Here is a 15,646-nt window from a genome sequence, read left to right as displayed (position 1 = left end):
AACATCCGATGTGTGCACATGCGCAGTAATATGTATCATGCATGTGTATTTTTTTTTTTTTTTTTCCCTGGGGGAGCCCTCACACGAACGGTCACATGTAGTGCCGCAAAATGTCGTCCCTAAAGCCGAAAGTGTCCCCTGTTCTTACATGGGCATTTTCCAAACTCTTTCGAAGGCTATGAACTTTCTTGCACTTGCGTAAAAAATCCTCCTGTTTGTTGAAGCACTGCATGATGGAGTATTCACCATTTGGATTACCTTCCTCCGATTGGCCAATTTGACCTGCGTCGTGCTTAGCCCCCTCTTCGTCAGCCGCAACGTAGCAACACGCTTCCTGCTTGTCTACGTTCGTGTTGTGGAGAATATTCCCCACCGACCCGCTCAAGCAAGTCAGCAGGAACGTCCGGATGTTGTGTATCTGTATGTTAGCGGGAAAAATAAATTAATGAGTAAAACTAAGCAGCCAAAATGAAGGAAGTAACTTAAATGCGCGTGAAGAGGAACACCCCTCAATTATTTTCATTTCAGAGTGAACTCCCCCCTCACATGTGCAATGATCCGTGCGATATTTTTCAACTTACAATATTGTTAATGTATATTTTGATGAGGAAATTATCCGTGCTCGTTTTTTCTATGGGACATTCAAGACATTCTATCTGCAAAGAAAAAAAAAAAAAAAAAAAAAAACACAAAATGGGGCATATCCCAAGAAGACAGCGTCAGGCAGACACGTTACAAAAAAAGGAAACCTCTTAATAAAGATGGTTAATGAGTAAAGTGAAATTTTATGGGTCTCCCCCTTTTTTTGTATGCATACAATTATGTAGGAGAAACTCTTCTCTATCCCTCCTCAGTTTTTTTCTCACCTGTGAACTCTCCACGACCGCGTAAAAGCTCTGCCGAAAATTATCCGAATGCGCATTAACAAACTTATGGAGGCATTCCTGATAGTTCATTTTTTTGGTGCAGGCAAGACAGGACAAAAGTTACGTTTTTTTGCTCAATTTAAATGAATAAATTAAAAGATAAAAAAAAAGGCTCCGCAAATCCAGAGTATCCTCCAAAAAGTTAAGCAGAACGCTGCAGCGGTAGCGCCAAGGGCGGAAAAAAAAAAAATAAAATAAAAATGTATAAAATAATCCCCACGTGTTCGCTGCGTGGAGAGTTTACACTACGTTATGTGTTCTTCCCCCACTCACGTATATTCTGCTTATTACCCCCCACGCAGAAGAAAAAAAGGAAGTGCACACAAAAAGAAACAGCAACAGTAGCAACATCAACAATAGCAACAGCTGCAGTAACAACAACGTCGGCAACAACAGCAGCGGCAATGCGTTTGTGAAGACGAGCAAAAATGGAACTGCTGGGGAGGGGGACAACATAATTAACAAAATAAAGGAGCTGAATTTAGTTCTGCTCCAAAATAAGGATATAATAGATAGCCTTCGGCAGGAGAACGAGTCCTTTTCCTCCCAGGTGGGAACATTCGCCGGGCAGATCTTATGCATAAGCATGCAGACATACAATCATGCAGTTATAAGCACACATTCACATATACGTCCAATGGAGGACATACGTCCAATGACACATGCTTCCTGCTCACCCCTCAGATCGCCAACTTTGTGAAAAAATGCAAAGAACTGCAGTGCATATGCATCGAGAAGGAAAAGGACATCGCGAAATTAAAGCACAATGAAAAATACCTGGTGCAGGAAATAACCAAACGGAAGAAGGAAAAGGACGAACTGGAGGGTAAAATAAACAAACTGGAACAGGAAGGGACAAGCAAAAGTGCGCACATCTCTCAAGTGGAATTCGAAAAAGATAATTTAATAAAAGAGCTACACGAAAGAGACAAACAAATAAATGCTCTTCATGGAAACATAAAACAACTGGAGGGACAAATCACACTTGTGCGGAACGAAAATGCAAAAAATAAACAAGACGTAACGAATAATTTAAAAAAACAAGACGAAATAAATGAACACATAAACTCGAAGGACAACAAAATTACGGCACTGGAAGAGAAGACGCAAAAATTGAACAAAGTCATAAAGGACAAAATCGAAGAAAACGAAAATTGTAAAAAAAAAATACAACAACAGAGTGCCAAAATAGCTCACTTGAATGATAAAATCCAAATTTTACAGAAGGAGCAAAAAAATAATGAAGAAAAAATTAAAAAATATATTGATAACATTAAAATGTTAAAAAAAAATAATCAAAAGATGGATGAACGGAATATGGAAAGCCAACTGGAGGAACAACGGAAGGAGCTTGAGCAAGTAATCTTTAACTCCCAAGTTTATAAATTGAGTAAAAAAATGGGTACGCGTAAAAAAAGTACCAATTCTTCGAACGTATGCAAAGGTGCAAAAGGCGCAAATGAGGGGGAGACTAAACAAATGCTTTCCCCCAATAAGCGTAGTCATAAAAACCCTCCTAACAGCGATAGCAGTTCAAGCAGTAGCTGTGGCGGAAGCAGCGATGGAGAAATCGTCAGCTTTTCCAAGAAATACAATTTAAGTAAAAATATGAGCAAAGACAGGGGGGACACAACAGGGAAAAAAAAGAAATGAAAATGGATAACACACACATAAGGGAGAAAAAAAAGGGGAGGAGGGAATTGATCACAGTAACGAGAAAAGTTGCACTCCCCTTTTTTTGCTTCTCCTCAAACGCATCGAATGGGCAACGGAACGTAAGTCTAGGAAAAGGAGAAGCTGTGTGCAAGCCTCTTCCCCAAATTTCCTTCCAATCTTTGTGCAGCTATTCCGTTTGTTTTTAAATAGCCCACCAGGTGGGAAGTGGGCACATAAGTACGTGTTTCTATATGTCTAAAGAATGAACTCACTTTTGTAGTCTCCTTTACACGATGAAGAGAGCATTTTTCATTTTCTTTCCCGTGCACACCTCCCTCGTGTAAGCTCACTTTTCCCCTTACCTCTTAATACGCGGGGGTAAAACTATATGAGATGTTTAGACAGTTCGAAACTTGATACAGCTGTAAAAAAAAAAAGGGGGGGAGAAATTGTTCCATCAAATGGAATACACGTTTACATGTACCACGACGCTGGGGTTACATTTGGCACTACATATATACACACACAATTGCATAGTATGCACGTGATGTTTTCTATAATCCGATTTTTTTTTATAAAGGTTTACATCGTAAAGATCGGCAAGGAAATCATCGAGGTTTGGCTTTATGGTGTTGTTAATATACAGATACTGCAATAAAAAAAAAAAGGGGGTAGAAAATAAAAATGTTTTTCTTTCTGAAAAAGGGCACTTATAAGTAAACACCATGTTTAGAAAGGATGAACGCATGGTCGTATGAACATCTGTAGGGCTATTAACGTGCTCTCTGAGGGCGCGTTCCTTACGATGTGCTCATTCCTGTTAAACACTTTCTTGAGGAAATTCAGCACAGATTCAAGTGTTTCGTTTCCGTTAATAAGTATTTTGTTTTTTTTCAAAACGGCCGTTCCGCTGATGCTTTTGAAGGCGATCTTGACTGCTCGGGGAGGAGGGCATATGTAGTATTAATAGCGGGTGGACACATGTAGCTATGCATAGGAGGTGGACACATGTAGTATGCGTAGGAGGGGCTACGGAGGCGTACATACGAAGGCAGTACTGGGTGCACATCCCACAAGCACATATGTAGCGCACGTGTGCGAACGTAAGGCGAGTCGGGTAGAAACACATGCACACATCTGAGAGGATTTACAAAAAGTTCGACTCTTCTTTGCTAATCCCACAATGAAGGAAACATATATACACGTGCCGCATGTAAGGAATACGTCTGCTGCTATATTTTACTGCCTATATTTTTGCTTAGTTTTTCGTTGTGGATAGACCTTTGCCCATCCATACGCTTGAATGAACTGTGCACTCCCCCATGTAGTACCTTTTCTATTCCTCCTGGAGAACAAGCTCTCGCGCATATCCGGCTTCTTCTCAAAGTTGGGAAAATAACGTATCACCGAGTCTGACATTATTTTTGCGTCAAATTGTGAGTGGGTAAAGCTGTTCCGAATATTACGCTGCTTTTTTTTTTCTTCTTTTGGCCACTCCCATGTAGTTATATTTTTTTTTTTGCCTCTCTCATGCGGATATATTTTTCTATTTCTTTTTTATTCTTTTGGGTGAATATCGTCCGGCGAATGTGCGCATTTGCGCAAGCACTATATGCGCCTGGCCGATGTGATATAGGTGAACATTTTTTTTTTTTTTTTTTCGGGGAGACTGCCCATCAAGGGCGTTGAGGAAAAAATTGGGTTAACCGCCCGAACGATGATAACCTGTGTGGCCGTTGGAACACTTACGAAGGGATACCTCCAACGGTTTTTTTTTTTTTTTTTTTTTCTTGTCATAGTTTATTACGCCCGTGATTTGTCCCATTAAGTTCTACACAACACGTTGCGAAGGGAGATGTAGCCCATCAGTCATGCCTTCTCTTGCACACACACCCAAACGATGGAAAACAAAATATCGTTTTTTCGCGAGTATGATAACGTCAAGGAGAAAGTAGAACTGATAAGACGGTACCTGGACCAGGATGACGATAACGAAGTGATAAGAAATTTCACCCCCATTTTGGAAAATTTAAATTATTTAAACAATTGCCTGAATAGCTATAGGGAAGCCAAAACGGTGTTGGACCCGCACCTGCCTCTGCTGGTGGAGCAATTTCTAAATTTTCTAAAAAAAAGCTTCACCCGGTTGACAAGGATTCTATCCCATTTTAAGAAACAGTTGGGGGGAGCAAATGGAGGTGGTTACCAGATAAGCAAGGTAGCTTCTCGCGAAACAGGACTTTCAAGTGATGTGGAGGATAGCCAAGGGGGGGTGAATCAAACGGGTCTCAGTAGCAATGGTGAGGAAAAGACGCACATTGAGTTAAACGGAGAAGTAGAAAATGGCCACGGAATGCACGCCGAAAGAGAAGAAAAGGGAGAGAGTAACAAAATTTTAGACGACACAAAGACGGAGGAAGAAACCCACCTGAAGATGTACACGGTGATAGAGGAAGTATACAAATACTACAACACACTAATATCCGTAAGGGGGGAAAAAAAAATTAAAACTTTCTTTCCATGTGACTCATTCTGCTTAAGCAGCATAGTGGACTTGTTGCTCAAACTGAAGGAAGAGGAACTCGTTTTTAACCAGTTCACGAACATTAAGTCTAATACGATGGATGATGGGAACAACGCGTGGGTAATTTTGTACATCCTACTTATTTGGCTGTCGTTCTGCATGTATATCCCGTTTAAGCTACTGTCTGTGAGGGGCAATATGCTAGGGAACATTGAGGAAATATTTTACTACTACGTGGGGAAGAACGACAAAGCGAAGGAAGCCTGTTCTATATTGTATGCGCAGTTTCTAAGGAGGGACGATGTATATCAGGAGAAAGTTTACTTCACCAATTTTATCCTTTTTTCCAAAGAACTTATGATAAAATTGGTACAAATAAACTCCTTGGCTGAGAAAAAAACACAACTGGAGGATGACTTCTTCCTTGTGACCAGTGCAAACATTGCTTCCCCCAACTGTTGCGTTAAATTCAGCAATATAGTTTTATGCGGAATTTTACTAACTCATAAGAGGTTGCTGAAAAGGGGTGAGAAAAGACTGTTAAAAAATTACGCCAATTTTTATAATTTTTTTTTTATTCAAAATCATGTCCACTTGGACTTTACGCAGATGTCCAAGTCGTTGAAGATTCTTTGCCTCGGTTATTACGCCTTGTTATTTTTGGAGAAAAATGCGGAAATATCGTTGCCAAGGGGGGACACAACTAATAATGGAGAGGCTGCTAATAATAATGGGGTGCGGCGGACGCCCCCGCGTGATATCGCCCCTAGCGAGCCTCTCCACTCCAACCTGTTCGACAAATTCCCTCTCTTTTTAAACATCAACGAGGTTTTCACCATGTACCAAAAGGAGACAAAAGAAGGGTGGAATCCACAACCAAAACGACATGAAGAAGTGCTTCCCACAAATGCACAGAAAAAATACACCTGCGAAAAGGACATCCTACAAATATTGAACTTGCTGATGTACTATTTTAACGACAGTAGTACCTACATTCGGTGGTGCCTTTCCAAAAGTTTTGGAAACATATTATCCCATCTGAGCATGGAAAACGTTCGTGTGATAATAGCAAAATTTAACGAGCTAGCCAAATATAAGGATTACAACATTTGGTGCACCATTAATTACACCTTATTTCATTACCTCTTTGGAAAGACAAGTATCAGCACAGAGATTGTTAACTTCCTTCTTCGGAAAATTGTAGAAAGTTTGTACACGAATAAGGATAAAATTTTTGCGAGCACGTTTGTTCTGTTGTATAGTCTATTGAAGTACAATAAGTTTATTCAAATTCGTTATGAGCAGAATGAGAAGGGGATCCACTTTTTTTTCTTCCACTTAATATTTACCAAGTTGATAGTTCTGTCTTTATTCGAGGATAATATCAACTTGAGGAAGTCCGCCATGTCGCTTCTGCAAATATTTATTGGGAAGTTTAACTTCTTTTACCAATTTGATGGGTCCCCATTGGGTGGTAACTCGGCGGACGGTTCCCCCCACAATAGGGAGATATTCTTCAACGATATCGTGCACTTTGTGAGTTTGTTTTTTAGCAGCGATGCTGTAAGTGCGTACTATGAGGGGCTGCAGAAGGGGCAGCTGGGAGGCGCAAGACAGCAGGATAGCGCTTTAGCAGAGGAAGAAAGTAGCGCACCGAAGGAAGGTGGTTTCCCAGAGGACGAAACCCATCTTCTGGGTACCAGGAAACTCCTGGAGGGATGCAAAAAGGAAATTTTCAATTTCAACATTGATATCCTGTCGACGTGCAACTTCAGCGAGCTCATCAATTTGAAAAAGTCCATCATCATAAAAACGAAGGATGTATGCAAGTTCGTTTTGTACAAATACCCAGTCATTTTCCACTTATATTCCTTTAAGCTGTTTCACGAAAATGTGAACACGAGATTGCTGGCAGCGGAATCGCTAGCTAATCTGTCCACCCATAATGGAGAGTACTTCATAAAAGTGGTTCTTCCCTTCTTGGTGAAAAAGAGCTACGAAGAAAATGTATGGATAAAACATGGCTCCATCACATGCATTTCCAAAATATTGTTAAAGTTGGAAGAACATATCGATGAAAATTTACAAAACGAAATAAAAAAAATTATCCTTTTTAATGAAAAAAAAAGAATATATAAAGTAAAGAAGGGAGAAATTTTAAGGCATTCCATATGTCTACTCATACAAAGTATATGCCAATGTGATTACTTTTTGGTGAAGGAGAAGACACACTCCTTCTTTCTCGATGTTTTACAAAATAATTTGTTCCATTACAATGAAATTATACAATATGAAGCGTCCAAAATATTCTTTTACATGCCCATATATCTGTTAAAAAGGGACAAGGCCATTCATTACCTGTACAATAATGTTCTTTTGAAAATTGTAAAGGAGAAGGATAATTTCCTCCATTTGAAAGGTTACTTCATTCTCCTTTTATTCGTTAGCGAAGAGATCATTCCCGACGTTTCTTCCGACTTGTTTAAACTTTTTTACTATGTCTTAAAGAAGTGTTCCTCCCATTACAGGATAAAAAATGCTCTGCTGAAGGAGGATTATCAGATGAGCTCCTCACCTGTTCCCACGATGGACGAACTGGATGTAAAAAATAACAACCCCATCCAGAATGATGCTTTTTTTTTTAAAAAAATCAACTTTGAGTCATACCCCATTGATTTTAACATGAAGATATTTTGCCTCCTCGCTTTGTTTAACGTGGTGGACAAATTGAGGAGAAGGTACATCTCCCAGTTTTTGCTCCTTTATGAGGAATTCACTACCATCTTTAGGGGTCTCATTAGATCTAAAAAGGGGAGAAGTACAAAAAATAATGCCCCCCTTAACAGCTCCGAAAGTAGCATCAGGCGCAGCATAAACATTCCCAGTGAAGGGTCTGATGGAGAATCCTGTACGCATGAAAGTCCCCACATTGGCACTTGTACAAATGAATACTCTAACGAGGAACATGACGGTAAAGCCACGACTACGGGAAAGAAGTGGCCTTCCTTCGGGGACAACTCAACCATCGGAAGTGATCGCGAAGTAGAATCCACAAAATTGAAGAATAAATGTGACGCAAAGGTGGAAGTAAATAATATGGCAGTGCAAAAGGGAAGGGGAAAACGAAGGAACACCTCCTTTTACATGAAGCGAAAAGTCAAACTTGTTAAGAAGAACATCACCTGGGAGGAGGTTATAGAGGAAGGGAAAAAACAGAACAAGGACGTTTTTCCCTTCACATTAGACATTAACAAAATAGCAAAAATATTGATCCTCTACTTGCAGGAATATGTGTACGAAAGTGACATAGGCGATTCGCACGTCTTCGTTAGGGAGATATGTCTGGGTCTGACCGCGTTCCTCTTAACGTCATACCCGCTGTACTTTTTTAAGAGGAGTGGTAATATCGTGCAGAGGGGGAGGCAGACTGCACCAAAGGGAAGAGCTAAGGTAGGCGTGGAACCACAGCAAACGGGTGTGAACAATGAACTAACCACAGCTGTAGGAACAAACGGGGAGAACAACACGGAGGAAGAACCCACACAGAATTACTTCTACGAGCGGTTCAACTCGGATGACAGTGGGGAAGACCAAAGCAGCAATGAGGAGGAAAGTCAAAAGGAAGAGCAGAAGAGGGAGGTGAACACCCACGCAGAGGTTGGGGAGGACCAAGCTGTCCTTATGTACGTCCTCTTTGAAGTTAAAAAAAAATACATAAACATACTAACCCAGTTGATGCTAAAATTATTGTGTGAAAAAAATATCAGGACAAATAAAATGTGCTTATTCCTTTTGAATTACCTGTACAATTATGCCACTTTTAATTCATGTGGAGAAATGGAGACGTTCGAATTTTCCAACGTTTTCAACAAATACTGCCATGACTTCCCATACGAACTTTACCTTAAAAAGAAAATGGACGACAATGTTAGAAAAAGTAAGCGTAACATTTATCAGTACTTGAAAACATCCTCGACGAATATTTACAACATCTTTAATGATGTAACGGTCCATTTGTGTGATTATTACGAGCCTATATATTTGCAGAACAATGGGGGAGCTACGAATGTGAGTTATGCCAATCGTTCGAATGGACAGAGGATGGGAAACTCCCACGGGGGAAGCATGAACAATCCCTGCACTTGCAAATACGAAGAAGAAATCACCACTCTGTTCCTGAACCGGCCGTACAAGTACAAGCTCATCAAGACTGTTTTTAATAAAATTAATAATTTCATTTATTTGTACAACTACGCTTTGAAGTACACGAGCTTTTCCATTTTTCACAAGAACAAGTTCGCTTCTACGAGGAAGGGCCGCATGCGTGGACAAGCCTGTTCAGGCAACCCCAGTGGGCACAACCCCCTTGTAAGCACCACCCCAAATGGTTCTTCCCCCCGGGGAGACCTCCAATTCGAGAACATCCTTATCAACAACGACTTCGTAGACGACATAAACCTAAGCGAAAGTGAAGAAAAGGTATCCATCGAGGAGGAGAATTTAATAAAAGACGTCCATTTTTTGCTAGATAAAACGAAAAAAAATATCAGCGTAATTAAGTGCTTGGAGTATAGCGAAACGTACCTGTACAGTCACATTTTTTACCTGCTTTTTTTAAATAAATATAATTACTACCTGATCAGCGGTTTCTTTAACACCCTGTGTTACTACACCTCGCACACCGAGTATAGCAATTATGCCTACACCAATGTGATGAAGACGGGAAGGGAAAAGTCTATTGAATTTTTATTTTTCGATTTCCTCGTCCGATACAAAGATGTATACACCTTTGGCTATATACGGGACGACGTCCTCTTTCTGTATATTAGGTACTACAGGAAGTTTTATATGGGCTGCGACTACACAGAGGTCGGTGAGATAATCCGTGCGTTCAACGAGGGGAGGGCTGCACGCAGAAGAAACAATGCGGGTGGTGACAACAAGTGTAAGAATAACAATCACGATATGGATACTGATAAACATAAAGATGGTGGTACGCGGGAAGACATCGTTGCTAACAGAGTGCAGGCCACCGGGGAACCCCCATTTGCCCTCCACCTGCACAACATCAACTTAGGCGAAATACTCTCACTCGAAAAAAGAGAAGACCAGTTTGACTTTTTAAAAAAAATATTTTACAACTATAACATATTCTTCGACAGAAATGTAATTTTTCTGACTGACGAAGAATGCGGCGGTGGGGGGGGGACACGAAATGCATGTTAAAAGAGGAAAAAAAAAAAAGGAGACAGGCAAATAAACAAATAAAACAAAAGTATCAAGACAAAATTGAATTATTAGAATATGTCAACATTTGTTTAATTAAAATTTTATACTACTTGAATAATTTCAACTTAATACAACTGGAGACATTTTTAAAAAGTGTTAATTTTTTTGTGAAGTTTTCCCTGATGAATAATTTTGCGGCCTTTTGTTTTTTAAACTTCTTCCTTTCCACCTTCGAAAAATACGGAACCTTTGCGCTCGTTCGAACGATTTCCGAGCTGACAATAAATATTTTCATGTGTGCAACTCTGCACTTAAATGTTAAGCGGCTGGCCTTCTTCCTGGTCCTGCACATGCTCCTGCATAGGTTAGTCAAGCAGCGGGGGCGGCACGCTACACGAGCGCATGCGCTGTTTTCACAATACACACAGAAATGTTTGTCACTTCACAAATGTTCTTTCACCCCCTGGCAGATATCCCAAGATACGGGAATTCACCAACGAGTACCTCTACGCGAACGTTAATTTTATTTCCCCAGATGAGGTAAGCAATTACCTATTTAACAGATACGAAGATTTAGAAGAAGTAATTTCCATTCTGATCAGCACACAATTTTCTGAAGCGCTTAAGGATGGCAAACTTGCAACCCCAATAAAGGAAGCGGTTAGGCGAATTTCCCATCTCGTTCGGATTCCCCTGATTATATGACATTCTCATCATTTTCTTCATTCTCTAGTTCATCTTCACTTTTGTTATAATCAAAGTTGTAGTCGTCCTCTAGTCCCTGTTCTTCCTCCAATGTGTCTGTGCGGGGTGGGAAAAAAGAAAAGAAGCATGAAAAGGGCGGTCCCTCTCGTATATCTGCGTGGGAGTATATACGAATATACACATGTGCATATTTCCCACAACGCAGCTGCGCTTCGACGATTAGTGTCATCCTGTTCGCTTTTCCCCACGTGGGATGATTTTCCTTACTTGATGCGTTGTCTTCTTTGTCTTTCGCCTCTGCTTCCTTCTCCTCTGCTTCTTTTTCCTCCGTTTCTTTCTCCTCTGTTTCTTTTTCTTCCGTTTCCTTCTCCTCCGCTTCCTTCTTTTTCTTCACCCGATTGGGCAAGTTGAGGAGCACTTTGTCCTCCTTGTAGATATTCCTGTACGTGTTAAAATACAACTCATACGGATAATAGTGGATGTTGTCCTTATGGATGAGTTTGTCCTTATATGAATTCAGTTCATCCTTATCATAAATTTTATTTTTTTCGTAGTTATAAATTTCTATGCTCTTCATGTGGTATTTGAGAATATTATTTGTAACAACAAAATCTTCATTGTAGTTGTTCATGTCAAATTTTGTCAGCGCCTTTTGCGGGTCGAAGTCGATTACTACGGGGGGGGAGGGTATAATCCACATATGTTAATCCACATATGTCAATCCACATGTCGGGTGAGAAAAAAAAAAAAATTCAAAAAATTCAAAAATGTGAACTTTTTCCGTCCGTTGCGCAAGTCCACAAATGTACACAAACGCCGCAGCCAAACTAACACTTTTTCTCGTCGGCCTTCTGCCTCTCCTTTTCCTTTTCATTCATTTTCACGTCCAAAAGGAAACTCCACGAGACAGCTCTCTGCAATGTCAATTCGAAATGTTTGCTCCTTTTTCAGTATTCATAATGAAGAAATTTGTTGCACAGTTTGGTCCAAATGTGGTTAACAAGTTTTCTTTTTTGTCACATTTATTTGAAAAAGGCTAGCATGAGGGGTGTGGCCACTTTTCTTTTTGGCTGCCTAAAAATGGGTTGCGTTATTCAAGGGCCCTGCTCTAGCAGCGCTCGCATTATATTTATTCGTAAATATGTACATACTTGCATATACATATAAACAAGTTATGCGAACACTTGTCATTCGTATTTTTCCTTATTTACGAATGCATACACCGAACACGACTTTTCTACATTTTCGCGAAAACCCCCTATTTTTATTTTGTTCCAATTTTTTGGCGAGCAATTTTTTTTTTCCCCTTCCCCTATTCTGCAGGCCTTGATATATTGCATGTATTTTTTTTTTTTTTTTTTTTTTTTTTTTTGGCCATTCGAATGAACGTTTTCTTTTCATTTTTTTAATAATTTTTTTTCCTTCCAATCATTTGAAATGGATACGTATGAATATACATAAAATAAAAGTATGCAATCATTTTATATTTACTTAAAAGTGCCAACTAGTTTACCCTATTGGGAACAGTTTATTTATGCGTTGATTTGCTTTATTGGGCATTTTCTTTCATCTTCTTTATTTTCCTCTGCTTCCATTAATACTTTATGGGCACTGCAAATTTTTCATCAAATTTTTCATCAAAATTTTCGTCAAAATTTTGGCCAAATTGTGCCATGCCCAGGCTGCATATTTTTATATGCCTCCTTCGATTTCCCCCCCCCCCCCCCCCCCAATTATATGCCTCTTTTTCCTTCTCGTTCTTTTAAAGCTTTAACAAGGCATCGTGCCCTATAACGAAAATAATTAACGCAATTGAACTGGGATGGCAGAAAGACATCTTCCTTCCTCAAAATGCATTTTCTTTTCCTTTTCTTTGTACAAAATTTGTAAATGTTAAAGGGGTAGAAGATCATCTTTTCCTTTGCTTGTATTTGCCACTCGTTACGTACGTAGTGGTAGGGAAGAAGACCCGGACATTCATTCAGAACCCGGCGGGGGCATGCAGACAGACATTCTCATTTTTCCCTCCCGGTGACCAATTCGTTAGAGCCATAAATGTACATACATAAGTCCTTATGAAGGCACGCAAGTTAGAAATCACCAGCACCTCGGCCTTGCACAATTAACAACTCCCCCCCTTTCCCAACTGTGATCATTGCCCTACAAAATGGTTAGCGTGAAGAAGAGACCAGTCAGAAAATTCAACCTGGAAATTAACCTGAACAACGAAATAGAAGAAAAAGTGCGGTCATACATAATATCGGATAGAAACAAAATGAAAGAAAAACATGAACAAAGAAGAAAAAAAAAAATAAGAAGACGAATCAAAATGGAATGTAAAATATCATCCTTTGTTTTCCCCAATTCAAAGAAGGAGAAAAAACTGAGGCTAAGTTATATTAATAAGTTTATAAAAAAAAAAAAATTAATCAAGCAACATTTGAAGGAGATACGAGAAAGGATAAAACATTTCCAAGCAATGGTGAACACAAGTCAGAGTGAAGCTACGGAAAACAAGGTTCCGCTGCAAAACGGGGAAGAAACATTGCAGCTCTCCACTCTCTGCTATCCTTTACATTCGAACGAATGCAATGATTGATCGCTCCCATGAAGGGTAAAAATGGTGTGCACATATTTAACACGATTTATTTATTTGGACAATCCTACTCGTGCAAAATGACCAAGTGTTGGAAAATAAACTCTCATTTATTGTAACTGTGTGAGACAGAATTGTTTTTCTCCCAGCCGCTGTGGTTAGCATTTTTATGGAATGCGTCTTTCCCATTTGTATGCCTTTTTACATTCGAAAATTGTAAAAGGTGTTTTAATTTTTTTTTTCTTTTTTTTTTTTGTTTGTGTGATTATTTTTTTGTATTCAAAAATATATTCTTATTTTTCCCCGTGGGAACAGTTTATGCTTTAAAATTGTGGTTGCTCGACTGTTTCATTTGGGGTGAAAAAAAAAAAAAAATAATAACGCCGCATGTGACTACGACATGGGTGTTGTTAATTTTGTTTATCATTTTTTCACGTGCGGCTACTTGACTGCTTGCTTATTTTCTCCCTTTTTTTTTACGTTATCTCATTTCTCCTTTTTTTTGTTTCATTGCTCGCCGTCCTTTTTTTCACCAATGCCCCCATTTTTATACTCCGTGTTATACTTATAATTTGCGATGCGCGCAATCTGATACAGCGCCGTTAAGCTCATGAAGAAGTTTACTACGGAGAGGGAGGAAAAATGGGCGTTTGCCATGGATGCATACGTGCAAGCTTACATATAAGTGTGCATATAAATATGCAGACAAACGTGCTTATATACATACACACATGAACGCCTGTGTGGACATGTGCGAATTTCTCCCAACACGCTCCCACGCAGAGGAGCCTTTTTCCATTTCTACTAAACTTACTGGTCAGCAAATTATAATTTCGCGGCTTAATAACGTAGGCGAATCTTGTGAACAGCAATCCGGTCATACATATGGCTAAGGAAAAGCATGGCGCGTTAAGGGGAGAATATAAAAATGGTGTAAAAAGGAATGAAAGAAATATATATATACGATATGTGCATACGTCCAACAAAACTGATTAACGTTGGAGTGGGGTTAGCAATTACCAAACTGCTGGGGCAGGGAAAGCAGCTTTGGGTCCCTATTTATATCAACGATGTTCGCCAGGGAGATGGACCATTTAAATGTAGGTGCCCAGAAGTGGATGGTCAGGATACCTGTATCGGACACTACGCGGAAAAGACGGGAAGGTGGATTTAAGCGCGGGCAAAATAATATGCACAGGGGTGTACTTGCATAAACAGTACCCCCATTTCTTTTTTTTTTTTTTTCTCATTTGCTCTCTCAGTATGTCTCTCCGCATGGTACTCCTTGGGCATTGTGTTGAGCCCCCTTTTATGTCCTACCCAGTGCCTTCTTCACACTCTGATTGATGTTGTAACCCTTGATTTCATTTTTGATCCTTGGGATAATGTTCGGGTAAAAAATACTTTTGATCAACCCCATTTTGGAAAAGCCACAACTGGGCAGGTGTAGATCAAATCGGGGGAAGTTTCAGGTGGAGGCGCAGATGAAATGGAGGAGGGTAAAATTGTTAAAAAGGGGCACGGCTCACAGGCAGAGTCTTATTTCAATTAACTATGGGAAGACTGCAAGCGATGTTGTGTCTTTATACGTATCGTACGTCTGCAGTCCCGCCTATGTGTGCACTGGTACATGTGTACATACGTGTGGATCTGCGCACGCTGTTTTGGTCCACTTCGTCACATTATTACAGCTCTATGGAAGTACAAGCATTTGCGATGAAATGTAAAGTGTACATTTTTAGGGAGGTTTTTTCTTCACCCTCGATAATACTCCGTATCTTTCTGCCAACCAGTTGTGTAAACACAAATGAACATTTGAGGACTGGCAAACTTTGCGAATTAGGAAAAAATACACTCAAAGTGGAGTAGTCCCATTTTTCAAGTTCACCCAGATTCCTTTCACACTGAGAATGCAAAAGTGAGACCCTTTAATGTTATAAACGCCGGAAAAAGGGAAAAAAAAAAAAAAACTCCGAACTCACCCGCGAATGTTACAAATAATTGCTCAAT

General features: G+C 39.7%; 7 protein-coding genes across 7 annotated transcripts; 3 read left to right on the top strand and 4 right to left on the bottom strand.

Annotated features, from left to right (window-relative positions):
• Positions 1 to 91: 91 nt before the first annotated feature.
• On the bottom strand, positions 92 to 956 carry PCOAH_00044090 (Uncharacterized protein; the record flags this gene model as incomplete). The annotated part of the gene is made up of 3 exons (XM_020061193.1): positions 92 to 418; positions 582 to 656; positions 867 to 956. 3 exons carry the CDS (start codon positions 954 to 956, stop codon positions 92 to 94), a joined length of 492 nt encoding a protein of 163 aa, XP_019916804.1.
• On the top strand, positions 775 to 2,579 carry PCOAH_00044080 (Uncharacterized protein; the record flags this gene model as incomplete). Its single annotated transcript, XM_020061192.1, has 3 exons — positions 775 to 1,067; positions 1,229 to 1,476; positions 1,611 to 2,579. The coding sequence occupies 3 exons, from the start codon at positions 1,010 to 1,012 to the stop codon at positions 2,577 to 2,579; spliced, it is 1,275 nt and encodes a 424-aa protein (XP_019916502.1).
• Positions 2,580 to 2,947: 368 nt separating this feature from the next.
• Positions 2,948 to 4,001, bottom strand: PCOAH_00044070 (Ubiquitin-like protein ATG12; the record flags this gene model as incomplete). The annotated part of the gene is made up of 4 exons (XM_020061191.1): positions 2,948 to 3,004; positions 3,169 to 3,231; positions 3,387 to 3,517; positions 3,914 to 4,001. The coding sequence occupies 4 exons, from the start codon at positions 3,999 to 4,001 to the stop codon at positions 2,948 to 2,950; spliced, it is 339 nt and encodes a 112-aa protein (XP_019916457.1).
• Positions 4,002 to 4,482: 481 nt separating this feature from the next.
• Positions 4,483 to 11,040, top strand: PCOAH_00044060 (Uncharacterized protein; the record flags this gene model as incomplete). Its single annotated transcript, XM_020061190.1, has 3 exons — positions 4,483 to 10,272; positions 10,359 to 10,699; positions 10,806 to 11,040. 3 exons carry the CDS (start codon positions 4,483 to 4,485, stop codon positions 11,038 to 11,040), a joined length of 6,366 nt encoding a protein of 2,121 aa, XP_019916172.1.
• Positions 11,033 to 11,918, bottom strand: PCOAH_00044050 (Uncharacterized protein; the record flags this gene model as incomplete). Its single annotated transcript, XM_020061189.1, has 3 exons — positions 11,033 to 11,136; positions 11,308 to 11,712; positions 11,873 to 11,918. The coding sequence occupies 3 exons, from the start codon at positions 11,916 to 11,918 to the stop codon at positions 11,033 to 11,035; spliced, it is 555 nt and encodes a 184-aa protein (XP_019916928.1).
• A 1,289-nt stretch (positions 11,919 to 13,207) lies between these two features.
• Positions 13,208 to 13,639, top strand: PCOAH_00044040 (Uncharacterized protein; the record flags this gene model as incomplete). The annotated part of the gene is made up of 1 exon (XM_020061188.1): positions 13,208 to 13,639. One exon carries the CDS (start codon positions 13,208 to 13,210, stop codon positions 13,637 to 13,639), a length of 432 nt encoding a protein of 143 aa, XP_019916626.1.
• A 504-nt stretch (positions 13,640 to 14,143) lies between these two features.
• Positions 14,144 to 15,480, bottom strand: PCOAH_00044030 (Uncharacterized protein; the record flags this gene model as incomplete). The annotated part of the gene is made up of 4 exons (XM_020061187.1): positions 14,144 to 14,259; positions 14,451 to 14,525; positions 14,657 to 14,779; positions 14,957 to 15,480. 4 exons carry the CDS (start codon positions 15,054 to 15,056, stop codon positions 14,144 to 14,146), a joined length of 414 nt encoding a protein of 137 aa, XP_019916582.1.
• Positions 15,481 to 15,646: the final 166 nt, after the last annotated feature.

This window comes from Plasmodium coatneyi, chromosome 12 (genome assembly GCF_001680005.1).
Source record: "Plasmodium coatneyi strain Hackeri chromosome 12, complete sequence".
Lineage (NCBI taxonomy): Eukaryota > Apicomplexa > Aconoidasida > Haemosporida > Plasmodiidae > Plasmodium > Plasmodium coatneyi.
The sequence above is the reverse complement of the archived record's forward strand: the minus strand, read 5'-3'. Positions and strand labels throughout refer to the sequence as shown.